This window comes from Anarhichas minor, unplaced genomic scaffold, assembly GCF_050575085.1.
Source record: "Anarhichas minor isolate MPS153535 unplaced genomic scaffold, ASM5057508v1 ptg000033l, whole genome shotgun sequence".
Taxonomy (NCBI): domain Eukaryota; kingdom Metazoa; phylum Chordata; class Actinopteri; order Perciformes; family Anarhichadidae; genus Anarhichas; species Anarhichas minor.
In genome coordinates this window covers 11506929-11534392 of record NW_027466479.1, presented here as the reverse complement: position 1 = coordinate 11534392, position 27464 = coordinate 11506929, and the positions used below count along the sequence as shown (strand labels likewise).

The 27464-nt window shown below is 40.5% G+C and overlaps 1 protein-coding gene across 1 annotated transcript in view; it reads right to left on the bottom strand.

The window, feature by feature from the left end:
• csmd3b (CUB and Sushi multiple domains 3b) overlaps window positions 1-27464 on the bottom strand; it is a 241463-nt gene that overhangs the window by 38112 nt on the left and 175887 nt on the right. The window contains exons 20-44 of the mRNA XM_076106168.1: window positions 27075-27263; window positions 24571-24671; window positions 23761-23829; window positions 23440-23596; window positions 22079-22270; window positions 19323-19449; window positions 18778-18980; window positions 18163-18354; window positions 17091-17229; window positions 16319-16506; window positions 14773-14891; window positions 14278-14353; window positions 13943-14059; window positions 9776-9889; window positions 9581-9676; window positions 8966-9169; window positions 8554-8678; window positions 7977-8073; window positions 5713-5817; window positions 5486-5604; window positions 4872-4941; window positions 4172-4288; window positions 3670-3879; window positions 2581-2769; window positions 1655-1832 (exon numbers count right to left, since the gene is read on the bottom strand). Of these exons, the coding sequence (XP_075962283.1) occupies window positions 1655-1832; window positions 2581-2769; window positions 3670-3879; window positions 4172-4288; window positions 4872-4941; window positions 5486-5604; window positions 5713-5817; window positions 7977-8073; window positions 8554-8678; window positions 8966-9169; window positions 9581-9676; window positions 9776-9889; window positions 13943-14059; window positions 14278-14353; window positions 14773-14891; window positions 16319-16506; window positions 17091-17229; window positions 18163-18354; window positions 18778-18980; window positions 19323-19449; window positions 22079-22270; window positions 23440-23596; window positions 23761-23829; window positions 24571-24671; window positions 27075-27263 (3493 nt within the window). The remainder of the gene's footprint in view (window positions 1-1654; window positions 1833-2580; window positions 2770-3669; window positions 3880-4171; window positions 4289-4871; window positions 4942-5485; window positions 5605-5712; window positions 5818-7976; window positions 8074-8553; window positions 8679-8965; window positions 9170-9580; window positions 9677-9775; window positions 9890-13942; window positions 14060-14277; window positions 14354-14772; window positions 14892-16318; window positions 16507-17090; window positions 17230-18162; window positions 18355-18777; window positions 18981-19322; window positions 19450-22078; window positions 22271-23439; window positions 23597-23760; window positions 23830-24570; window positions 24672-27074; window positions 27264-27464) is intronic.

Below are 27464 nucleotides of genomic sequence, written 5' to 3'. Positions count from 1 at the left end.
CAAGGACACATCGACATGGACCAACGGAGCCGGAGATCGAACCGCCGATCCTCTGATTGAAGGACAACCCCCCCAATACTGAGACGCTCTACCACTGAGCCACAGTGTTAGTATTCTTAGTACAATTAATACAAGCGATCTAAAGATGGAATCTTGGGCTTATGTGTACTTATTTACACATATAATTATTACTAATTTGCAGTGTGCAGAGAGGAATTCCTGGTCAAGACTTATCGATTAATTGAAAAATGAAGTGACAGAGTAACAGATAGCTGAAATAATCTTTAGTTGCATCTGTTGTTAACTGTTGATTGTGAGATTGTTTCAACTTAATGATGACAAAATGAGATGATAATGCTTCTGCAGCATGTTGTTAACTTGACAGAGGTTTGGGCCAGACATTACACCTTTGGTTTTATTTTTATCTAAATTTAAAACCCCTAAAGTAAAGTTTTCCCAAACTTAACTGAAGACATTGTAAGTGACCCTGATGAGATAATATATTCAGGTCGAGAATAAGGACTGTTTTTAGCTTCCAGTGTTCAATTTCTTGGTGTATCGGTCTTTCTCAGGAGGAAGATTATTAAAGTGGTTCTTTGATATAGTCGGTGTTGGACACTTGTGGGTCATCCAGGTACGTGTCGGGAATAGGTGCATTGTGCTGTACTTTCTAAATAGATAACAGAGTGTTTTTGTTATAATAAGTTTAAAGAAGCTTCCTGAAGGCTGTGGAAACAGCCAAACCTGGAAGTCTGGAAAGTTTACAGGGCTTACATCATGACAGACTAACAAAAGTACAAGACAGACATTTGGTCCTTCTGTGTTGGTCTAAAAATACATGGAAATGTATCAGCAGCAAACCGTGTCTCACACTGCGGTTGTTGTGTTGTTTTTCCTGCCTCGTCGTGCCTCTACATGTCTGTATGCCAGGTGACGTTCCTAAACTGTTGATGCTGCACCATGCCGTCTATTTATAGGAAGCGGGCTGTAGCTATAGAGAAGGGCAGCAACATGGCAGCCATAGAAATAGATTGTACGGCCTATTTATGGTTCTGCTTCCACCGCGCACCTGCAGATAGCGATGTAACAGGGTATCTAAGCCCGGTTTAAACATTTTGCATTGACAAAATGTCTGCTGTTGCCAATGGCTGCTTACCCTAAGAAGAATAATGAAGAGAGAAGTCAAGGCTGGGCTGGTGGGAAGAGAAAGACGTGTTGTATATTACATATAGGGCCGACTGAGACTTGGAGATATCGTAAAGAGCTGAGGGAAGGGGTAAGAGAGACTTATGGGTAAAGAGAGACGGATAAAACAAGGAGGAAATCATGTCAGAGGAGCTTTATATTCAAGGAGCGATGTCTGTAGTCATAGTAACCCTTGCATGAATTTAGCCAATTAGAGGCCAGCTCTGAAGAGATGTTAAAGAGCATGACGTCCTGTGTGAGAGAGATGGTGTGTAGCAGAAGTTCTCCACATATGTGGTACAAATTAAAAGCCTAATCAACAATTTAAAGTGAAACACACTTTGATGAGGCAGGAAAAGGTGGAACCGATGGATAAGCGGTAGCACATAGTGAGAATGAACATTTTCAATTAAGACGTGCAGTAAAGATGTGGAAAAACAAGTAAATTGGATAACTAATAAAAACTTACCAGACGGTAATGTAGTCATATATGGGCTCAGTGCTCAGTACAGTAAAATTGATGTAAATGCCGTGTCCAGGAGGAACTCTAACACTCCACACACAGTCCTGGAAGTTGGGGTATTCCTCTGGGTGACCAGGAGAGTAAATGGTTCCATTTAATGATGTGATGTTGCCACCACAGAGAGCTGTGAGACAGAATATTAACAGAAATACACTTAATAAATTACCAGCAAATTAGTGTTACAATTGTGAAGCTTTAGTAATTATCTGGATGACAGAGAGAGGACACGTCTCTATCAGTCACGTAATGACCACTGGATAACACCTTAATACCTTTAATAAATTGTCATTACAGTTTTATTTCAGTTCTGCAGCACAGGTATTCCTCGAGAGTGTAGACGTTGCTCATCAGGGGTGTTAATCATACCCCGGCTGAGAGCTATGGGACGGAATATTTACAGTTTTCTAAATTAAGGGTCCTTGAATGATTGTTAGTGCTCTAAAGTCTGGCCGTAAAATAAAGAAAAAATAATAAAAATTGGATCATTGTGCAGTTACTTGTCATAAAGTTAGAATAATATCGTTTAATGATGTGACTTTATGGCTGGAAATGTATAATAGCAATGTGCCAGACACCTCTCTTATGTCCTCCTGATGTATTCTTTAATCCCTTGTAATTAAGGTTCTCTCATTAATTCAATTTACAAAGGAACATTTTTGCGCTGACTTACAAGTTGCATATGCTTTTTTTTCCCAATTAGCTCTCATGAATTATAATATCACCTGGTTATACTGGAGTAGAAATATCAAGGAAAATAATGTGCTTATTTTTACATCATCAGTATTCACAACTAATACAAGAAGGGAGCTGTAAACATATGGAACACAGGCTTTCTGACGTCGTAAGAGGTACCTTTGTACCTTCGGTATTACCTTCACATCGCGGTAGTGGGTGATTCCAGTTCCTGCTGATTCCATGTAAACATGTGAGTGAAGCCTCTCCGATCAGAGAATATCCGGGCAGACATTCAAACGACACCGTCATCCCGACACTGAAATCTGTGCCAATCACAATGCCGTTTCGAAAAGGCCGGGGGTCTGGGCAACTCTGGAGCTGGTAGGCTTGAGAGACAATAAACCATGTTAGTCAAATTTAGAAAAACTAAAATCAACTCATTCATAGAGAGAGAGAGAGAGATAATAAATACATCCATTCTACCACTGAATAAACAAAAGTCAGTCTGTACTATAGAAGACTAACTCATAATTCCTCTGGATGAAGATGATCTAATGCAATCTGCAGCCAAAGTCACATATAAAATGCTGGAGATCTGCAGACTTCTAGATAAAAATTATTGGCGCAAACCTTTTGAAAAGGGTATCCTGCACCAAAGAAGCCCTTACTTGTTCTTCTGATGTCGCCAAATACTCTTATATTAAATCTGACAGTTTAAGTCACAGCGACTTTTCACAGCCAAAGTAACAAGAGTGACCGAAGACAGACTTGTGACTGAGAAAGACGAACATTCGTAGAAATAATAGCTGTGGAAATAATACAACTGCTTGTGTTCACATTCGTTTTTCTGTTTTAAAACACGTTGGCAGTGCCCCTGTCATAAGATAAAAGGTATTATTCAGCAGCCAGTGTAATTTGCACATTAATGGAATCAACTGTAACACATTTGGGCTATCTAGAAGATTTGCCATAATAAATATAAGTCTGCTCAAAACCTTTTTAGTGTCCGATAGAATACATACAAAACTGAACTCATCACTGATATGAATCCAAAAAAGTCAAGAACATTTTTATAAATGTCTTCTGGAAAAAGTACATCATTTTGTTTTTAGTCGCTCCTCAGAAATAAAGTAAGAAAAGTAATTAAGTCCAAACACCAAGTTTCCACGCTTCGGTCGCTGTGTTCAGTGAAGCAAAAGCAGAGTCAGACGTCTGCTTTTGTTTTCTTTCCTTAGCAAAGTGTACACAAGATGTCGGAGAGGAGCTTGGAGAGATGCAACATGTACCTTGATATGTGCTGTGGAACCCTGGCTTGTTTTGTGAATAGTCACTGTGGAAGAAGAAGCTGGTCTGGTGGGTGGTGCTGAACAGAGGCTTGGGGATGACCGGACCGCTGAACCGGTCAATGACCGAGCCCGTCTCCAGCGTCCCACTGCGGATCTCCAAGTAATCGTGGATCGCTTCAGTGGAGAAGTTCAGAAACTGGAGATGGATACCTGAGAAAAGTTTTGACATTTAAAGCGATTATCAGAACTTGACAGAGAGGCCGGCAATAAAAGCGTTTGCAGATGCTTCACCTGCAGACACTCATCAAAGATGTGGATAAAGGCCACCAAACACTGATTGAGTGCATGAGTGAGTGAGGAATTGAATAAATCAATCAATAAAAAACATAGATGCATGAACAGACAGAGAAAACAGATACACAGACAAACGGAGAGAGAAGAACACACACACACTCACACACACCGTTTCTAAGTCAAGTTCAAAGTTGACAGTGTATCTTACCAAAGCCGACAGGTAAATTGACCGTCCATGTGCAGTCTAATCCACTGGGGTAGTTACCGGGGAAACCAGGACTTAGAATCACTCCACTTACATCTGTCATAGACCCCCCACACTGGGCTGGAGACGCACACGAACACACACGATGCCGAAAGGGAGAAGAAAAGGGAAACAGTGGTTCAGTGTGGAAAGCAACACATGACGGAGTACTACTCCGTTTTTTTTAAGATTCTGGCTGTTGACAGAACACGTGAGTATCTTCAACCTGACAGTTTGCATCATTTTGAATAACACATTGATATTCTGAGTCTTTAATATATACCCTTCTTGAATAAATTACCATTGTGCAACTAGACGCGTGTCCAGGGCTTGTTTCGTTTGCCTCGCAGCATGCTGATACTTTGCCACACACACACACACACACACACACACACACTCTGCATGCTTATGACAGACTCTGACTTAGCTTTGCATCAGTTTAAAAGCTTAATCATATTCTGCACAGAATACTAAATAATCAGCTCATCACAGAACAGCAAATTGATCAAACGGCTTATTTTCCCAGAGAGTCAGGGTTGGAAATGGAGACTCGTTGCATCATTTCTGCAGCCCTGAACTTTTGCATATATCTCAGTACATCCAGGCTGCATGTGTGTGTGTGTGTGTGTGTGTGTGCATCTATGTTTTGTAGGAGGACACCTACCAAGACATAGTGGCACAGGGTAGTTCCATCTTCTAACAGGTCCAGGCATGCAGGTGATATGGGCATTGCCCTAGAAATGCAAAAGCAACCACAATCTATTACTTTATCATTTAACAGTTGGGACATTTCCACAGATAATAAATAATTGGGTTTAGAAGTGTTTTTTTTTATCGACTCTCCTATTATCCGTATTAATAGTAATAACGCAGAACTAACTGTATATCAAGCGTGAGGAAGGCAAACCTCCATTATAGCCCTCTACAGTAAGCTGGGCAGACCACACCAGAGGCATACATTATTCAAGAGTTGTGCAAACCACACCAGAGCTGTATGTTTAGTAAGAGCTGGGAAAACCGCCCGAGAGCGGGGTTTCCTTCTGATTCACAGTTTAAATCGTTCTTGGTTTGTGCACCCAGGGGATGAAAAGAGTGAATGGCGGCACTTCAGAAAAGCTGAGCAGCCTTTGATGATTTCACATACACACACATCTGGCTTTTGTTTTGCTTTAAACAACTTGAACATGTAGCGCGTGTGTGTTCTCCGTGTTTCTGAAGTGGCTCTCCTCCAATTGCGTATGAATCTGTGCAGAAAGACAAAGAGGTTGTATCTTTTACCTGAAGAGAGTATCCTTGTTCACATGAAAACTGGACTACGTCTCCCACCATAAATCTGTCTCCTTGTCTTATTCCATAGTTTGGCGTCTGAGGCTCGGGACATGACTCCAGACCAATAGCTGATAAGAAATGTGATAGAAACATGGGTATAAAATGTATATACATATATATATATACATATATAGCATATGCCACAGATAAAGCTGTATACAAAACAAACGTGTTACCTGTATATTCCAGGTGAAAACCAGCAGCTGAGACACTAATATCAGAGCTGAAGCTGAGATGGAGGTTGTTAGATGTACTATTCAAGAGAGGGGGGATGGTCGTGCCTAAAAGCAAGGAGAGAAGAAGAGAGCAACAGAGGACCATGATCACATATTTTTCCATTTTCCAACTGAGGCTTGAAAGCAAAAGGATCTTAGTTATCTGACAGCAAAGGAAACAACAAAGGCCTCCCAAACCTACATTTTCACATTTTTTTGTTTTGTTTGTGAAGTGTTCTCGAAGGAGGGAGAAGGGAAATGACTTTTATATGAGACATCTGTTTTACTTGAAACCACTTTTCAAATGTTGGCTTGACCTACTTAGCGTGGCAAGGGGAAGTACAAAGTAAAAAACGGGTACTGCACTACTGAAGCAAAGCTGGCACCGTGCAACAGTGTGATTCTGTCAGGGTCCTGGATGATGCACTTTAATGTAAAGGAATAGTAACGTATAATCTCTTCATCAGTGAAAATGTCATTGTCTTGCTTGAAGATGCAGCCGTGGTAAAAGTGCCTTCTGATAATAACCACCTGTGGAGTTTTAATGTTTGCTCAAGAGGCCACAGTGAGCTTCTTCTGACTTGCATGTTGTGCTTTGCTCGGCGGCAGGTGCGTCAGCAGACTTATCAAAGTTAAAGAGACATTTCTCTGAATGAACAGTGAATTAGGCCAATGGATGTTATTGGTTGCCTGTTGTGAGGGGAATTAATTAGCAGATATTTGTACACTGTGTGGCCCCCCTGCTGGTCGTGATCATTTTCCAGAGAAAATCATAGTCATTACCATAATGGAAAATAAAACTAAATATTGTGACTCAATAATAAATGATGATGAATAATTAACTGAGTGAATTTAACCATTACAGTTATTTTGGGGCTATACGACAATATTAATTAGCAGTTGTATCTCCCTGAATGTATTTACTCATTATGACTTTATATATGGAAATACAGTCCTTTCATTTCATTGCCAACAATATAATATTGTATCCAGTTTGCTATACAGATGTCACGCCTTTCCATAGATTATTTAACGCGAGTAGCAGATAATCACACTCGGCTTCCCCTAAAAGCAGTATTAGTATCCCCAGGAGAGGCTGACTCCCCCTTTGGACGGCTGCTTGAATTACACGGGTGAATGAATCCAGAGGAACGGAAGACATTTTTTGTTTGAATATGAGTTGCTAGAGCACAGGGACTTCCACTGTATATTTGGACCGGACACACTTTATTGTTATTTTTTCGATAGGAAAAGATGAGGAGATAATTGTAGTGTTCATCTGCATGCATGAGTGAAATATACAACACAAATTTGTACAAATTTTTACATAAGACAAAAAAAAAATGTACTTTCAATTACAGATAATAATCTGTATACGATTGTTTCATTGTTGGAAATCAGTGAATATCAAACGCACCATGAGTTGCTTGCTCTTCTTATTAAAGTTAATCTAAAGGTGTGGCCAATGACACTGTGCAGTACATTTTGGGAGATTTAAGAAATGTGAATAATGTTGTTGTTTTTGGTGTTCGACACCTCATGTCATAGTTGCTCAGGGAATAATCTATTTCAGTAGAGAATTAGAGTGTAAGAGGATCAATTAGCTATGCGACAAAAAAATTCTCACATGTCTTGCAAGGAATCGCAGATAAACAAAGCAGGTATCATTGGATGTGTTCTTCTGCTGCCGCTGGGAGACTCAGAATGGGACCAGTTTAGCTCGAATTGCACTCTTAGCAGGCCACATGGCCAGCATCCTTATATTCCTCAAAAAACATCATGACAACATGCACTTTTCTTCTTTGAACGTTGTCATGATGTATATACCTGTCAAGCTACATTTACTGTGATCAGGACACAGACAACAGAGTTTTTCTTCTTCCCTACATTTTGTTATGTAGCATATGAATGCTTTTAAAAAGGTTGTTGCTTCAAAAAAATCAATTTCTCCCTACATACTCAAATTTGTGAGAGGCCTGTCTTGACGAAGAATGTTGAATGTTGTTCAGCAGTTTCTTCTCGGTTACTCCAAATTAATTCGAATCAACTCCAAACTGTACGATTTACCGTATTTCTAGTTGGAAATAACAATTTGATCTAATAGTTATAATAATATAATAGTCCCCTACTTTTTCCATATTGCTTTTTGGCAAGAGTGGCCATGAAACAGTATGTGTAACCTCCTGAGTAACGCTTTCAAAACAAGACAGAAAAAAGCTGTTTACCAGAGTAGCTGCCCAGTCTCGGTGCGTGGTTGTCAGCACCATCGTAAAAATCCAACGAGTCCCAGTTATGCTCAGTGGCAAAACTCACAACTTGTATCTGGAGAGACGGATAGAGAGGTAGAGAGAGAGACAGCATTTGTAATAAACAAAATCATCTAAAAATGTATTCCAACTGCATCTGATACAACGGTCAATTTCCTTCTAGGAACAAATTTCAAAAAGGAAGTAAAACACATGATGTTCGTCAATCTGTCAAGCAACATAAACGGAGATGTGAGACAAGGCTTTACTTGTAATGCTGTGAGGTGTCTGTCAAATATGTGTGACTGACTCCATTTTCTGTCAGAGGCATCTTTGCCTTTGTATTTGTCCGTGAGAGCAGTTTAGCTTACACGCATTCAGGCATTATCTCTCACGATTAGATCCTATCTAGGTAGCTCAGGATGGTCCCTCTCTCACAAGCTATCCATCCATTCATCCTTCCAATAATATCTTATCTCCCTTAACGTCCTGCCTGCTCAGCTTTTAAGCCAATGATACATAGGTCAGCCAGAAAGCAGCGTGTGACAGGTGCTACCTGTATTCCAGCTCCCTCTGGAACGGAGACCTTCCACACGCAGTTCTGGTTGTTGTCGTAGGGCTCTGGATATCCAGGCGATAGGATGGTCCCACGTCGAGAGGTCAACGCACCCCCACAGGGAACTGGGAGAGAACAGAAAGGAGAGGCAGAGGTGAAAACAACACTTTATCTGCAAGTAAGAGAAAAAAGTCTGTTGTACCATCTCTTCCTCTGCAGAAGAGGAGAGCAAAGGGCCCGAGGCCTGGGTGACAGCTTTGGCATAGTTCGGGTTATGATCTGGCCACATTGAAAGGTTATCTGCATTTGAAGTGTCTGTAATTCTTTTAAAAGCGGGAGTCCATTGTACGGCTGGTAATGCATCTTACAACATTCCTGTCTTTCCTGACTATTTCTTTGGATTCATATTTACCTATGCATGTAGGCAGGGTGTCATTCCATTGTGCCAGGTTGTCAGGGACACTCTCACACCGTATGGCAGTGGAGCCATGCAGGACATAACCAGGGTTGCACTCGAACTGGACCAACGAGCCAACTGCAAAGTCGTTACCCAGCCGCTTCCCAAAGCGCGGCTCAGGGACTGAACTGCACTGGGTCGAGCTGGTCCTCGGTACAGCTGCAGAAATAATGAAGACGCCACAAGCGTTTATAAAAAAAAAAAACATCGATAGAAATGCCAAATGTTTTGGCCATGACATCCCTGAAAAAGATATGTTAAATCTCAGTGTGCCTTTTCTAGTTAAATTATATATATATATATATATATATATATATATATATATATATATATATAAATACAAAAAGAAACCTATATACATGGGACTGCAGATAAAAAATGGTCTCTTGGCTAACAGGCGCATTAACGGGAATGTGCACTGTCCCAAACCAAATAAACCAATAAATAAATAAGAATACTATTAGAAGACTATTTTGCGAAACCCTAATACATGTAATTTACTTGAAAATGGCTCCGAATAACAATAATAATAATTTAAATAACTACTATGGCTACTTGTGATCGGCTGACCTTGGTAGACGAAGTGAAATCCTTTAGCAGTCTCTGGTCCGACCGTGGAAAACTTGATTGTGATCTGGTTTCCCGTACTCAGAGGTAGAGACTCACCTGGAGAGTCAAAGAGAGACAAGATCAGAAGAAAGGTAAATTAGGGCTCAGGTTTGTCCATCTGTCCATCCACCTATCTATCTAGCCGTTGATCCTTACCAGAGTGGGACCCCGAGAGAGAAGAAAGCAGCGTGTTTTGTTGAGTTGGTCCATCGTAGATTTCCACCACATCATTTAGAGATGTCTGGAACAACACAAACTGTCCAAAAAGGACTGGAGACAAAATGGGAGAAAAAAAACAGATAACGAGATGAGTTAACCACACTTCAATGGTGGCAAATTATTATTCCATGCCGCCATCTGTGCCTGACCTTCCGATGATAAAATGAACCTGTAAAACCTAATTTAAATTGTATTAAGCTGCAGTGTCAACCTCTATTTGAAGCCAACTATTGGCAGAAAATGACATATCAGGACACTTAATAGTCAAAACATCACCTTATGATCATCATGCGCCAGTACACTCCCCCACCCCCCACCCCACACACCCACCATACACACACACACACACACACACACACACTCCAAGTCAGCTGGCTAGGGTGCATCAGTGTTGTCAGCGAGTGTGAAATGTTGGCAAAAACTACATGTCAGTAGGGCAAGATATTTTTCTTTCTGTCTTCTCTCCAGTATTACAAGCAGGTAGAGTGGAAGAAAGGCATATGTGGTAACCTGTCAAACTCCTGTCCCTAAACCCATGTTTTACTCTGTTTCAGTATGATGGAAGGTAAAAAGACTGCTGCAGTGGCCGTGAATCATGACTAAACCATGGATTTTACTGTGCGGCTGCAGTGGCAGGCAGCAGCAGAGGGTCCACTGGAAGCCTGAGGCCCCATATCTAGTGCAACTATCTCTGTCATGGTTGCCCACTGTGTCTTCAAAATAATTACAAGTTGCCTTAAAGGAATAATTCAACCCCCAAAAAGACCATTTCTATATCAACTACTCATCTGGCGTTACCTAGAATTCTTGAAGAAATTTGTTTTTCTGAACGAAGAATCAAAATGCAGAGAACATTTTTGATGAATTGGAGTATTTGCTATGAAACGATAGTGCATGTGAGTCTCTGTTGTGCCCCACTGGCTAGCTATTCTCATACAGTGGTTACCGCTGATCGACTGTATATAATAGGTCCCGACTGATGCCGTTGCCGCAGAGGCAAAGCATTCTTTAAGAATTCAAGGTAACAAGGGGTGAGTAGTTCTTAAATAAATTAATATGTTGGAGGTCAAGTATTCCTTGAAGATGCAAATCTGTATGTGTACTTGTCGAAATAAAAACATGTTTGCCTGCAGCACATGCAAAAACTGATGCACGCGCACACACACACACACACACCACTTTTCCATCTCTCCCTCTCTCTTTGACGCCAAAGGCTGAGGTGTAGAGGATTGAATGTGAACATTGCCAAGGATATTTGGCTATAAGAAGGTCATTGGTCACTTTGAACAAGGCTGTTTCTGTCTGTGGAATTTTTTCAAAGCATGATCCACATTTTGATTAAACATTGCTCTGACTCACAAAAGATACCTTTTCTGCTTACATATAAAACCCCGTTTTGTGGGGAAATAGTGAAGCAAAACAGTGGATTATCAATTGCCGTTAAAAAAGTATCCCAAAGATGAAGATGAATCAACCTCTTGTACTTGTATCTCATAGCCACGCCATGGTCGTACATGAAGATGTGTATAAGGGAATGCGGTTGAGTGGTCATAAAAAAATACAAGATTCTGCCTGTCAGCAGAAATACGCAAAAGCACCCAGCGTGTATAGATTTTAAAGAAACTAGAGTGATTAAGGTTTCCGTCTTGCCCCGCTGTAACATTGACAGGCTGCAAGGCAGGTGGAGGAGTGCACAGCTGAAACTGTTTCAAAACGGCACAGATTTCGGGGGCAGGAGGACACACATGGATCAACATTCACACACAGACTCAGAGAGCATTAACACACACAGGGAATAGCCTACAAGCTGTTAAAATATCACAGTGGATTTTACTCGTGCTGAGACAACAAGAAAGAACAACTATATACACATAGACGCACTCCAACAAAGCCACACACACACACACAGAGATAAGTGATCACAGCAGTGCCGTCCCACACTGTGTTAACCACAGGGCCTGTTGGTAGGGAAAACCCTCTGCTGCACACCTGGTAGATCTGTTCAGTCATCCAGGGTGTGGCGTTCTCCCAAAAAGTTGAAGTCAATCCACTGGACTTGTTATCAGATGATTGAAATGTTTCACTGATCATTTGAAAGGCTTCAGCGTCAGCTCTTGACATCAGATGGAGAAAACCTGGGCATCGATCCCTGTGGAGCTGCCATGCCTCCTGACGAGCTGCCCGAGTGGGTGTCCTCAGCCACGTCCTCATTCAACAGGAGGTAATGCCGAGGGTTTTCCCCACCTGGTCTCAAAACTCAAGGAGACATTTGTACGAAAGGTGGAGCATAATTAACCGTTCAGCCCAGTGGTTTGTTTCCTATTTCTCTGATCATCAAAGTGGCAAAACTGCAACTTTGAGCCTGTAACCTTCAACTCCTGTTGAGTTCACAAATTATAGACATCTTATTTTTTGGGAGAATGACAGCTGCGTAAAAAAAGCAAAATGTAACAAAACAACCCCTGTGTCTCGCTCTGCGTGGGAGGTTCAGGGAGGCTGTCTGAGTGTCTTAAACAACATGTAGGTGAACCAAATGTTAGCTGACACTCCAAAAGCAGCTCCGCAAATATAATGAGACAGCAACCATCGACAGCCTCGGGGAAAGCCGCTATTTATTCATAACACCACGGGGCATAATTGGACATCATATCCACCAATTACTGATCGTTTGTAAAAGCTCAAGTCAGACCCAATGAGTCTGTCGTTCTAATAATCAGTCAACCAATAATTGAGATGCCGATATCTGAATGGAGATATGAGACACAAATGTAAATTTGCGTTTCATGAAAATGATATGATATTGATGCTTTGAGAACACAATCCCAACTTCATGTCAGTTCTCGAAGGTTAATCTGGAGCTTTCAACGGTCTCTGCTGAAGAAGACAGTGTCAAACTACTTCCATGTGCTCCACTTTACAAGTGCTATGTAATCATCACAGCTACTGAGCTTGCCATCAACCAATCCATCTCCATGATACATGAGCAACTTATACATTGCTCATGAAGACATGGGATGTAGTTAAAAGCTCTTGAAAAAAGCTAGTAAGTGGCTCTTGAGTTGGGATGGTCTTGTCAAACTGCTATTTCCAAGCAAGGTCAAGAATGAACTTCAACACTTAACTTGACAGCAGCTCTGTTGACATTCAATTATCAAGCAAACTTTTGAAATGTTGCAAAAAAAAATTAATGGCGTATTAGGTGCGCTTCCATCAACTGGTTTCGAGTAAATAAACTTGATTACAAGTGCAACTTGGTCAGAAGGCTGTAATCTGTCAGTAAACAGAGGTTCCCAACCAGAAACAAAACAAGTCACCGTGGCCATCTAACTAACCCAGGTATGATGAGAGAAAGAATTCTGTAAACCTCTATTATCCTCGATTCTATACATTTTTAAAGACATTTAATTAACATAACTAACAATATGTTATTGACATCTGTGATTTCTTAACAAATTACTTCTTGACAGCATCACTTCCAACCGTGGTCCTAACCAGAGGGGCCTTCATTTCCTCTAATGCCCTCATATTCTCAACACAGCCGTACTTAATGTGAAGAATCCTCGACAATATTCATATCTTTATAATGCCCCATTTATGTCTGGCTTAAGGACCTCTGATCAAACGCAGCACGATTAAAAAACAGCCTCATCTTGAAATGTCACTTCAATGAGGAAACCCTGACCTGCAATCAAATAAATGGCCAGCGAGCATCCTTTGATCATGTGTAATATCTCTACCAGTTTTCAGTGGTTTAAAAACCACAAAGACGTCCTTCGGGAAGCTTCTCCATTCAAAATCAAAAAGTTTTAATGCGACTTTGTTTCACTGAGTGAAAGAACAATAGGAGAATACATGTCAACGAAAATTGTGATCACAGGATTCGTTCTCCACTGTTGTCTCTTCACCTACACTTCAGAGCGTTATACACAGGCATTTGATTTTTTTAAAAGAATATATTACATTAATATTTCCTGCTTTTCTATTGTAGTTTTTACTCTAGCAAACCCAATAGATTCATACAAGTACTGAATGTAATTCTGTAAAATACAAGATCCGGTTGAATGCAATGGCATGTGTACACTATGCGTGTGTGGATGAACTTACCAAACTCTCTAGGTACAGATATAGAGTAGATACAGCTCTGTCCAGACGTATAGTTTCTGGGGAAGTTTGGAGATAAAACAGTCCCTTCCGTTCCTGTAGAACGGCTTCCGCAGGGAGCTGGAGACAGAACATACACATATAGCCCATATAGTATACAGCTATATAGTCCCGTTATATTCGAGAGAAGGCAGACAACTCTATTGACAATATCTCCAGAACTAGTGCTAAACTGTCCAGAATGATAAGTAGCACTACAGGGATTTTGGGGTGAACTGCCCCTTAAAGCTGTGTCTGCGGACATGCTTTATGCCAGTCTGTGTTTTAGTATGTGTTACCTTGACAACTAGGCAATGCCCTGTTCCATCCAGGTCTGCCGTCATCTCCCATACTGCAGGTTAGGGTAGAATAGCCCTATAGAGAAAAAACAACTTTTCACTGTCGGAAAAACAACCCGCTAACGTGACTATTAACCAATCAACCAACCAACCAACCAACCACTAATCCCACAAACCGATCAACCAATCATCCACAAACCAGGCGTGTATGGAAATATGAACACACTTCAGTATCGTGATATTATGTTTCGTGATATGTATAAATTTTCAAAAGCAGTGTATCAGATTGTATGCATATGGTGGTGCGTTCTTTTTACTAACACATACAGTATCGCAGTAATCTTAACATGTTGAATCGTAACCCCGGTATCTTGATACGTACTGTTTCGCCAGATTCTTGCCCATAGACAGCCCGAACAGAAACCAATCAAACGACCAACAAACAAACAATCAACCAACCATTCATCCGTCCAGCCGTCCACTTTTTATTTGTACCTGCAAAACGTATCCAGCCTCACAATAGAAGGTGACAGTGGAGCCAAGCTTATAATCGGATCCCAGCCTGGTCCCATTCAAAACAACACCTGGGTCGAAACATGATTCCCTCAGCTTGGCTGGACAGAGAGAAATAGAACGGGTGAGCAAGTGGGAGAGGGGATGAGGCAAAGAAAAAGCAACAGGCACACATAAATAATAAGTCAAATTAATAATAACTACTTCCCTAGCAATAATCTAATGAGGCAGGCACTACGTTGGCCTTTAAAACAGTCTGTTTGACTTAGCTGCCTTTGCCAGAGATGGAGCAAGAACGATAACTTCATCCCCCGACTTTTGTATGCAACATCAACCTAGTAAATTATGGCTTTGGCCCCCTTCCTTAAAGATTAGCGGCCACCCTGCATCAACTCAAAGACCTAATTCCCCGAGTCCACATGAAGCCTTTTGTGCAAGTGAATCGAACTCACCCCCTGAGAGACTATTTCAACGAACGCTAATTCAACAGGGACTTTATGGTGAGAACAATCACTCTTTTTCATCTTAAAATCAGCATGACGCACACTGTCACCATTGTGAGGGACTTAACTGCGTAAACATTTGTATTGAGTGATTTGGGGTAATGCAGTAGTCTCTTTGTTCAATGTGAAAATTTAATATTTTTAAACACTTTGGGGAGACATCTGAGACACTTTACCTTGCTTATGAAAAACAGATATGACAGAAAACAGCCCATGATGTAATTACATATTAGAATGATTTCTCAAGTGACAGTTACAAAGTGGCTGCAAAAACACTCCACAGCAACACAATTTAACTGGCTAATACGTACATATAAAACTCCAGTCCAACTGCATCATTTTAACAATAACATTCAGGACACTTATTATTAAGTGTGGACAAGAGAAAGGGATGTTGTTTTACTGTGAGGCGCAGAAGGTAGGATTGATAGGCACAAAATGACCTATACGCTCATGCGTTGTTTATGCTAGGACTTTATTTAACTAATCCCATCATGAAAAGAAAAAAATGAACATGAATGGCTGGCGATGAAAAGTTACCTTTTACCTAATTATTTATATACTCATTTTTTATTTACTTTGCTTTTTTGTATTGTAATGTATTGCCAGCTATTGTTTTGTTTTTTTATTCCATTATTTATTTATTTCAGTAATGTTGTTTGTCATTTTTTTTACTGTCTTCTAACGTTGAAAACTGATCTCACGTCATCATAAAAATACGTACAAGTGTTGAGACTAATAACAGCTTACATTTAGTCCAAGACACAAGCTGTTAGATACTGACTGACTGAATGCTGGTCATTGTGAGTATATTGTAGATGGGTTTACTTATGACACTGATAAGAAATGTGTCTGTGCTGTTAAAAAGTCCCCTTCTGCTGGAAAGGATTCTGAAACAAACATGGATCTGCCAGAGAATACAACATCTGTCTTTTGGGCTGTTTTCCTCTTGAGCCTTTTGAAGCTATCCCAGCACTAAACGCAGTATATAAGGATGGTGTGGAACTATTGGGAGAATATATTACCTTTGTATTCCAGGTGAAAGCCAGTATAAGAAACAGACCCATCACTGCGGAATGCTAAATGCATTGTATTCGAACTGCTCTCTATCCGCTCTGGGAGTTTGCTGTCTTGGAAGCTACCAATCAGAGGACTGTTGCTATCCGGACCATCGTAGATATACAGGAAGTCGTAGTTTGGCTCAATGTTGAAACTAGAGATAGATTAAGAAAGAGACACAGATAGGGACAAGAGATCGGGGGAAGCAGACGGGGAGAACAGGGGCACAGAAAGAGTCAACACTGACATTTTAGGATTGAGTTTTCATGAGAAACCTGGTTATTTTTTTGTTTTTTAATACAAGAAAGCATGTGCAGAAAGTTCCTGAGAGCAGATTTTTAAAACGCTGAATGGAAGAAATATAAATGTCCAATTTTAGAAAAACAGTGTCATTAGTTGCCATTAGTTTTAAAGTTAAAGCATTCTGTATGTTGAAAAATATATAAAAAGAAGCCTGGTAGTTACAAACCCTTTATCAAATGATATTGAGTTTAAAATGTCTTTCAACAGCCCTAAATAATCTAAAATGTACAAGAAATGCATTCATTGTTGCAAGAGGATGAATCCTAGTAACTTTGGGAGTAACTTCCTCTCAAGCACCAAAAAGTCAAAATGTCCACCTCACGTTGAGCGTTCCTAAAAAAGCACATTGAGCAGCAAACCTACCGTGGAAAAAATAAATGTTTTACTGTAAAAAATGTCGGTGGACTGCAATTATTAGGTAATAAAGAAGGTTACCCAATGAAAGCCAGCGACAGGACGTAGTCAGAGTTGACAGCAATGAGCCAATCACAGTCCTTGGAATGAGGGTAGGGATGTGGGTAGTTAGGAGAAAGTATAAATCCACTGGAGCCAGTCAGGTTTCCTCCACATGGAGCTATGACGAGAACACAAGCAAAGGTACACATTTATTCTAATAAAGTCTTAAAATAACCCAACTTAGTGCTGTGATATAATGGATTAATAACAAAATGGAGACAGGATGGGTCCAGATAGAACAGAGTTCAGCACAGGGGATAAGTCAGTCTTACCTCCCCTGAATAAAACGTTTTGGAATATTAAGAATAAATGGATTAGGTACTCTTTGCAGATATGGGCAATGGTTAGAGTGATAAATCTCCTTTCATCAATGAGGGAGCATGGTGGGCAGCAAAAGGAAAAAGGCCTGACAACAATGAACCTAAGATATATACTATGCAGGAAACCCAATGGACTCAGGGACTGAAACAAGTCAACACAACGGAATATATGACAGCAAAATTGCAAATGAAGATGGACATTTTTCTACAAAGCTGAACTCCAGTTATGTAGTACTTGACCGTCTAAATGTTGTGATGTGAACAGTGCTTGGAAAATGGGGGGAAAAAAAGAAATGCAAGAAAAGCCCTCTGTCCAGGACTGTTTCAGAGGGTTTTATGTTGCATGATATTGAAATTGTTATTTAAATGACATTTAAAGAAAAGTGAAATAAAGTCTCATAAAATTTGCATTTTCTCGAGCTCAACCGTGCAGGATTAACAAAGAAAAATCTTACTCACTCAATACCATTTTCATTGTTTTTAGTGCATTGCAGTTATACAACTTTTAAGCACCAGTATGGAAAGAGGTTGGCAGGATAATGGAATCGTACCGCACTGTACGTATACATAGCAAGTTCAGATCACTAAACACTATCTTCTTTACACAGCCCTCCGATAAGTCATTCACAGACGTGTCCTTGAGCAAGGTACTGAGCCCTAAACAACTGCAGTTGTGTATGCAGCACATCTTTTGTATGCCCCTATAAATATATGGAAGCTGGACTTTTCACCTATGCAGGCAGGCGGGCTGGGCTGCCAGTAGTATCTGTTATCCACTTGTATACAGGTGATTTTGTCGTCCCCCTGGAGCTCGTATCCTGGGTCGCACTGAAAGGACACCGAATCCCCCGGCTCACGGCCATCTCCACTACGACTGCCATTCATTGGTACGCCTGGGTCCCTGCAGGCTGTAGCTACTGAGCCTGGACAGAGAGACAGAGAGGGGACAGAGAGGGGACAGGGAGGGGACAGGGAGAAAGAAGAGCAAATGGAGGAGAAAAGGGAAGGGAAATTGTAAAAGTCTTGTGTCAAACTGGATATCCAAGCTCAGTGCATAAACTCAACACTAATTTAAGAAACAGTTTGCTGCCCTGTATTGTAAAATACCTGTTAAGATAATTTGTGGCTGGTCCAATAAAGTTTTCAAGGAAAAAATGATGTACATTCAATTTTTTTGTCAAAAAAACATACCAGAAAGTCACAGAAAAAAACGTTTTTGGCACCAATACGTTTACATTAAAGACATACAGTATACAGGGATCTTTAACAACAGCAGTGGGTAAACCCACAACTTTTCTCATTTAAATAATGTTTAGTACATTAGTTCTGCACATGACGGTACTTACTTGAGAACTGAATAGCGAATCCCGACTTGCTGATGTAAAAATCAGTCTCGAACTGAACAGTGACGGTGTTCAGTGTGGAGTGGATTCTCTCGGGTAGCAGAGACCCACTGAGCTCTGACAAAGACATTTCATTCTCAGGTGGTCCGTCCCAAATCTTCAGCATGTCGTGGCTGGCTTCCGTGTCGAAGGCCAATAACTGAAGACTGCAGTTTGCATGAAACAACAAAAACAAATTGTTGAAAAAAACATTTTCTCAAAGTCTGCTCCAAACTTTTACAACTTCACAACAGTCATCCTTGTGTAAGGCTTACAAAGACAGACTATTATAAGAAAAACATTTTGATTTACACTTTTTTGCTGTTGGTGATTTGATATAACATATATAAACCTGAGTGAGATCATTTTCATCTGCATGTTTATATAATAAATAGATTAAAAACATTATTTTTCAATTCCACATTTTTACAACCGAAGAGGGCACTACAATTGTTGACATTGTTAGTTTAACTCGACTCCTAGGAAGGTTTTGGGTGGTTCCACATTACCTCACGATGTTTCCTGAGTCCACCTCGATGGTCCAGGTGCAGCGCAGATTATTGTCATAAGGAAAAGGGTACCCAGGGGAAAGAATCCTCCCTGAAGACTCGTCTTTAAAACGACCACCGCACTCCGCTACGGGAAACACAAACACACACACACACACACACACACACACACACACACACACACACACACACACACACACACACACACACACACACACACACACACACACACACACACACACACACACACACACACACACACACACACACACACACACACAGAAGAGACGTCAAAGACTGTTAATATGTACCGACGTAGAAATGTCCCTGCATTGTATCTCTACCTGTCAGATTTGCACAATTATGACAGCGTTACAAATGTCAGCAAAACCATCGAGGATTGTGTGTATTTAAGTGTGTACGTTGATGTATGACAAGTCGAGCAGTTATCCGTCTGTGGCAATTGTTTATCAAGGCAATCCGATCCACTAGGTGCAACTCAGTAGCCACTGAGCGGTGATTAAACGATCACCACGGAGACGAATGGATTAGAAAAGAAGCTAACTCTCCTTATCTGTGTCCCTCTGTCTTTCTCACGCACAGAGAGAGGAAGAGACAAAGTGCTGATCCTGCATTCATCCCTAAAGAAACCACCACACATTATATAACAGAAAACAATTCCCGTTTCTCTCTTTGTCTCTCTCCTTTATATATTTTCACAATCTTCATCCCCTCTCCGCTTCCCCTCCCTCCCCATGTTCCTCCTCCCTCAGGCTCCCCTCCCTCCGTCACTGGAATACATTATCTCGAGTGTTAGGAGCAATATTAAGAGTTGGGACGGGAAAAAAAAACCATAGAGGAGAATGGGAGAAAGAGAGTTAAAAAAAAAAGGGGAGAAAAGAAGGAAACACTACGAGTAATAAGAAGAAGCAATATAATATTAAGACTGGAGGTTAGCTGAGGTCACGGTGTGTCGCTACTAAAATATAAAGTCGGAGAATATCAGCCAGTGGTTTTATGAGTCTTTCATTATTGATAGTGAGAAAGAGAGAGACTTATTAGGCTGAATCCAAAATCAGAAAGTTCACAGGCAGCAATGAAGAAAGAAAGGCCCTTAAAACATTGGGCATGCTGGCATGCTTATGCTCCCATCTGGGGCACAGTTGCTGCAGCCATTGTGTGTGTCAATCTGTTCAGGTTTAGCGTTTGTTTGGGTTTAATTAGAGAATGTAATCATTCAACCAAATACCTACTGGGTCTCCAAATAAGCTTCAAGTAGCCTACTAAACAAATCAAAGCACTTTAGGCATCACACACAACCTTTATTTTAACTCAAAGCAAAACTAAACAATCATAGGCATCAAGGAACCCAAATAAATCAGATGAGAATGGAGATAAACATAATACAAAATGATGAAAAACCTAAAGAATATATTAAGCAATTAAAATGTAAAGCCAGCAAATCAGCTAAAACAAGAACATCTGGAAGTGAAAAAGGATGAAATTGAAAATTTAAATCGCCCTAAGGTTAAAATAAAATACACTTTCTGCATGTAATCCAAGGTTGCAGGTGCAGAATGGGAAAAACTGGATTATACAAGCTCAGTTAAAACAGCCAACACCTGCAACCCAATCCAGACATGTTGGCGTGTTTGACAAGTATACATGTAGGTGTATGCCAACATACTGATGAATGTGTGAGTGTGTGTTTGTGTAGGTGTGTGAGTTCTGAAGCTCTGATAATACCGAGCCAGTAAAAGACCATTTATTGACTTGTTGACATCAATATTCAGAGCTGTGGTTTCTATTTCCCCATGAGTTTAAAGCCATGAATGAGAATGAATTAGAAATGCATGATTCTATAATGGAATATTAAGAAATAAGTCGACACCCAAAGAGTATTTTAACAAACAGGTTTGTCAGTAAGCCATCAATAGAATAAATAAGGGTTAAAAACAAGCAGAGAAACAAAAGTAACACAAAGAGGTTGGATCTGTGTGCGTGTGTACACGTGTATGGGCAGGTTTGAGTCTCCAAGGACAGACAGCAAATCCCCCACTGCAGGGAAGAAGATGGGTCAAATGGGCAGAGGGAGTGCAGTCTCCTCTGTCCTGAACAAATGGGCTTTTCATTGAGACTTTAAAACCACAGCAGTGTGTGATCTCATGGGAAAATCAAGAAGGCAATTCCACAGGAAACCGGCCACCACCGGCGTTCTCCATATTATTGAATGAAGGTCCTGTGAGCAGAGACTTTGCATAAAGCAGCAAGGGAACAGTTCTGTACATGTAGAGCAAGAGTTGGTACAACAACGCTTCCTGCTGCTTAAAAAAGTGTGGGTTCTGGGTAAATTACATAATTCAGCTTGATGCCACAGTTCAATTATAGTGGAAAAACACACTTTAATTGTGTTGATAATTATTCACAACTATATATCCTGCTCTTGTTTTTTGTGTTGAGCAAATGCAACAAAATCTTTGTTTTAAATTGCCAAATACCTTTAAGAGGATATGGGCAATTATGCAACTATTCATCAAAAACATGGATTAATGTCTGTTGATAGCAGCGGTATGGACCGCGCATCATATATCACAAAATACAGCAATATCAGTGAAAGCACCTCTCCTTCTTCAACAAAGTGTTATTCAAGGTCCATCCCATAATTGTGTGTGTGTGTGTGTGTGTCTGTATACATCTGGTATTTTCAATGAACTTCTTTTCAACGTGCGAAAGGCTACAAATAGCGAGAGACTTACCGATACAAGAAGGCAGAGGGTTATCCCAGGCTCTCCTTTCGCCTGTCATGCACTTCAAGGTGGTGGCCCCGTGCAGAGTGTATCCGGGCTCACATCTGTATGTGATGCTGCTCCCGGAGAAATGGCCTTGGTCGTTGACCTTGAAGCCAAACTGGGGCACGCCTGGATCCTCACAATGAGACAACTCAAAACCTAGAAAGAGAACAAGATAGAGAAAGTTCCATACACAGTGTGTACTAAAAGAAAAAAATAATATAAGCGGCATCCGAGACCCACAAGAGAACACAGAAGTAGTGCTGTTTAGAAGAACAATATTCCCTTAATATTCTCTCAAGTATTCTGTTTATGAACTTCATGATATCACAGATCCTGTTAAGCTCTCATCCAGATTTAATAATACAAAATAAAAAAACTGGAAACAAATACACGAGACATAATATCAGGAGCGACACTGGAGCATATATACACCTTATCCAATTTAATGTTGTTTTTCACAGTCTGTCTAAACTCAGTTTCCATGGTAATATTCAGAATATTCTGTTTATTCATGTGCGCAGTTTTGGAGAGCGGGATATGAAGAGATATATAAATAGCTTATCCTCATAAGACCCTAACCAGGATTTGATCTGCGGTAGTACCTGAAAGACGAGGTGCGTCAGGATTTGAGTTATCTCCTGGAAGGCAGCAGTAAGTGCATGTCTAATCCTTTTAAAAATGGCCATTTACAAAGCTGTTCTTTTTCCGGTTTGCAATCTGAACACACTGCCATCATCTGAAATTGTTCTAGACATGTTATACATGTACAAGAAAATAAACCGTCATGCATTATTCATTCATTCATGAGTTTTATTGAATTCCAGCCGTCATAACTATAAACATAGTGAGGCATTCAGCAGGTTTTCATAGCCGCAAACAAAGCAAAGCTCTCCCGTTTGCGTTGCAAACTAACTTCTATCTGCATGAGAAAGTTGAGGTGTAAAAGAGAAAGAAAGTAACGCTCCACCTCTAAAAGTGCAGTGTATATCATCCTCCGTGACTCCATTTAAACAATTACATTTTCTAATTCCAACTGTAAATCAAAGAGGGCACTGCCAAATGTATATGTGCTTTGGTAAACGTCAGACTCGCCTTTAACACAACATCCTACGGCTGAAATCAGAGCTCTCTTAAATATCTGTTTGTGGCGCTATTGTGCCAGCTGGCTGTGCTGTGTAACAGGGAGGTTATGCAGCTATGTTTGAAATTCAAACTAATTTGTGTAATTATTATTCATTTACACCACACAATATATTCAGACCACACATGTTCAGCTTTTGACGTGCCTGTATAAAGTTTTTTACTGATCATCTGTGAGCACTTACTGGAGTAGACCAGTTTGAATCCCTCCCCTGTACTTTCTCCATCACTGTAAAATTCCAGCCACAGCTGGTTTGAAGTGGAGATCAGCGTCAGGCCCAACATAGACGATCCTGTGAATGCTCCGAGAACGTGGGTTGCGCTGTCTTTACCGTCATAAATCTGTAATAACAACAGCACAATGTCTTTGAGATGCAAATACGACACAATAACCAACCAATGATGGTCAAGTGTAGTTTTCAATAGCAAGAGTGTTTTTATCATCACTGCTGGCCTGTAGACTGACAGAGGAATAGCCAGATGTGTGTGTGTGCATGTGTGTTTACCTTTAGTATATCTCCTTGGGCAAGATGAAAGGTTCTAGCAGAGATGTTGATGCCTTTCCCAGCTTGCACCTAACATGAGTAAACAGGAAATCCAAATTAGATTTATTGACCAAATAGAGAAGTGCACTCAGTAAAGTGAAGGTCTTCTCCAGGTTTGTCTCCCTATCCCCTCACAAACAAAGTTAAAAGTCACTGAATTGTCCCTCCCGGCTCCCTCACAGTCAAGATGGCGGCAAAGAAAAAAACAAAACAAAAAAAACAGGGGTTAATTCATCTCGTATCGTGCCTAAACTTTAGTGGCTTGTTCAAAATGAGACCAAACTCTTCTATGGATGTCAGTTTTTGAGCCACAACACAGGCCAACATGTGGCCTGCAACAGACTAGGTAAGGTTTGTTTGTTGCCTAGCAAATTGCCGGAAATCGGCCTTTTGCCACTTGTTTACTTTAGTCCCCTGCCCACCGGTTAAAAGGAGTAAGGAGTCAGCAGTCAGTGACTCGGTAAAACAGTCAATAAAATCGTTTTTTGAAAAATTGTCAATCATCACAACCATGAAGAGTCTTTAAGCATACAGTAATAAATGAGCTTAGCAAATACAAGGTTGATGTTGCCAGTAGTATGTGAGATTAGCCACGGACAGACGGACAGATACACACACCCATGCACGCAAACTACCATACGCATGATCCCCACAGAGTTAGTAACGTAGACAACATGTACCCACACACATTTGGAGATAGTTATTAACCTCCACTCATTTTCATAATGATTTTGTGCCAGAGTCTCTCGTTAGGATGTACAGATTAGTTACCTGGATGCTGTAGATGCACTCGTGGTTGTTGTCATAGTTCATCGGATAGTTTGGAGAGAGAATGATCCCCTCATTGTTTATAACGGAAGAACCACACTCCGCTGATGACGAATAACAGAAAGAAGAGCATTGAAAAAGATTCATGTAGAGATGTTTTTATTGGAAATGAGATTAACATTAACATTTGTTATGCCACAAAAAAGTGGCCCACATTTAAAACTTTCATTTGAAAAGAAATCTCCCTTTTCCGAGCTTTTTTTTCTTCTTCTTAAAAACCATTTGGTCCTACAGTCTCAACGCCTCAGTCCAAAGTGTGAACAGTTACAGAGAACACAGGTTGTCCTTAGAGTGAAAAGATTGTTTCATCTTACAGGAGATGATTCTTTTTCCTATAAATGGACGAATATGTCTACGTGTGCTTGTGTGTGTGTGCGTGTAATTTAACAACCCTTGTAAACAGCTGTATTGTCAGCCGTCTACTTCCATTGAGGAGAATGGGCAGGCAGTAAAATTGAGAAACTAATTTACCTTAAGATACTCGCGCTCAGCACTTCTCACATGTGCCCTCTATCTCCCGTATCTATGTCCCTTTCCTCTCTTTTTACCTCCCTCCTTCTACCTCCCTCCCTCCCCCCCCCTCTGTGTCTCTACTGGTGTAATAGTCATATTACAGCAGTCATATCGTCAATAAATCACGCTGCTACAGTTTCCATTTAGAAAATTACCTCTCCACCCTCTCACTCTTGCTCTCCGTTCCCTCTCTATGAATAGTGCCTCCTTTACCCTCCTCTACTTCAATCAACCGTCCTCTTCTGCTTCTCACTAGTTTCCTCTTCTCCTCTCCCTCCTCCTCATGTTTCCTGTTCCATGCTAAATAGAAGATAATGTCCAGAAATAATTGAAGAAAATAAAAAATTAAAAAAGCAAAGACACCCCTTTAGTACTTCTCCAACTTCCTTCTGGACAGTTCCTTATGAAAACAATATGTCTGACTCACTAGTGGGGTAAAGAAAGCCACCCAAGCATTACTTTAAACCTGCAAAGTGCATCCCTTACTTTATAAAAAAAAACACAGAGCACAATGCAAGAGTTTGCAGTGCTAAGATATTAGGGAATGGCACATTAAAGGTCTAATCATCTCTTTTCTCCTCGCTCCTCTTTTGTGATGTGCTCCACGTCAATGCAGCGATGCAACACATCGCACAGGCACTAAATATAGCAAACCGCACTACACCATAGAACTCCGGCACGCAACACCACTCTCACCTCTTTGCATTATCAGTCCTCGCACGTTGATGACAGAGAGCCTAAAACGTAAACACTGGCGCCGCAAACATCATGCAACGCCGACGATAAGATCTTCCTTTAGAATATTCCCAACATTTAAAAGTTATATTCTATAACTACTCTTTGACTAGAAAGGGATTGTCAAGTCTTTCTGCACCTGTGTAGCTCCACAGTTCCTCACAGTGTTGCTAAAACTATCCTCTGAACAGTGGAGGGTAGTAACACGTTATCTTTACTCTGTTACAAGTCGTTTTTTAAAAGAATTGTACTAAGAGTAGCTCAGATTTCAGAGTCATATTTCTGATAAAGTCCTTGATTATGAAACTCATAATTCAAAGGGGTGACACAGTGAACAGGCCAAAACTCTCTGCCCACTGATCACTCATCCACTGACATTTATTGTTCATCCAGTCACTAAAATTCGGCTTTTACACAGTGAACAAGTCCTATTCAGATTAGTGTCAGTTTTGTTCAGTTTTTAATAACATTTTTGGAAAACAGTTTAAAAGGAACCTTAGAAAACTCAAGGACAGCCGTACACTAAACTTCTAAATGTACTTCCAAAAAAAACTAGACATGCTCCTTTTCTGTTCTAAATCTCTTTCTCTTTCAGCCACTTGCTTTACCTTTATCTGTGCTGTGCAATCTCCTTCACTATCTTGTAAAAGCAAACAAAATTGACATTGTGCATCGGCTGGCTTTTAAACTGAAGCTGCACGGGTTCTTAAAAGGGAAAGCAGTGGACAACGATTTCTGTGTTAGCAAAGAACCTCACGAGATCGGCAGCAGCTCAATGGCTTCCTGGTCACAGTAGGCCAAACGCTCTGATAAAGGATTCAAATCTCACGTGTCTTTGTTTGTGATACAGGAGATAACTGAGAAGGAATGATAACAACTGAGGGCAACCTAAACAGTATTTCACTATCAGTAATTGCTGGTAAGACATTTAGTAAGATTAAAGATAAACACGGCGTGGTAATGCATTAAACAAGTGCACTTTCAGATGTAAATTACATGTGAACCACTTGCAATTAGCAGTGATTGGTGGCTAAAAATTTGACTGTAAATTCTAAATATGAAATTCCTTCACATCTTAAAAAAACCTTTTTCACAGCTTAACAGTCGACATCCTCAATGAATGCATTATTTTACCACTAACAAGGTACAGGAGGTCAGATAATATCAAAAATAAAATCAGGAGTAAAATGACTACTTACCGACACATCTTGGTAGAGGTGAGCTCCACATTCTCCGCCCTCCTCCCAGACAGATTACCTCGGGCGACCCCTCCAGGCGGTATCCCATATTGCAGGAAAATGACAAACTGTCTCCAATCCCGAAGCTGTAGCCATTTCTCCTGCTAAACGGAGGCATCCCAGGGTCCTCGCACGGCTCCAAAGTATATTCTGCAGAAAATAGATTGAAACTGAATACATAACGCACTCCATGAATAACCATGAAACACACGCTACACTCTGAAATCTGCCCTTTTCTGTGCTTCTGGATTAAAAACCAGGGCTGGAAAATAAAATTATTTCGGCTGATTTATCTTCTCCAACAGTAAAATTAAATTTGCTATAACTAACGATGGACTATACCAGTGAATC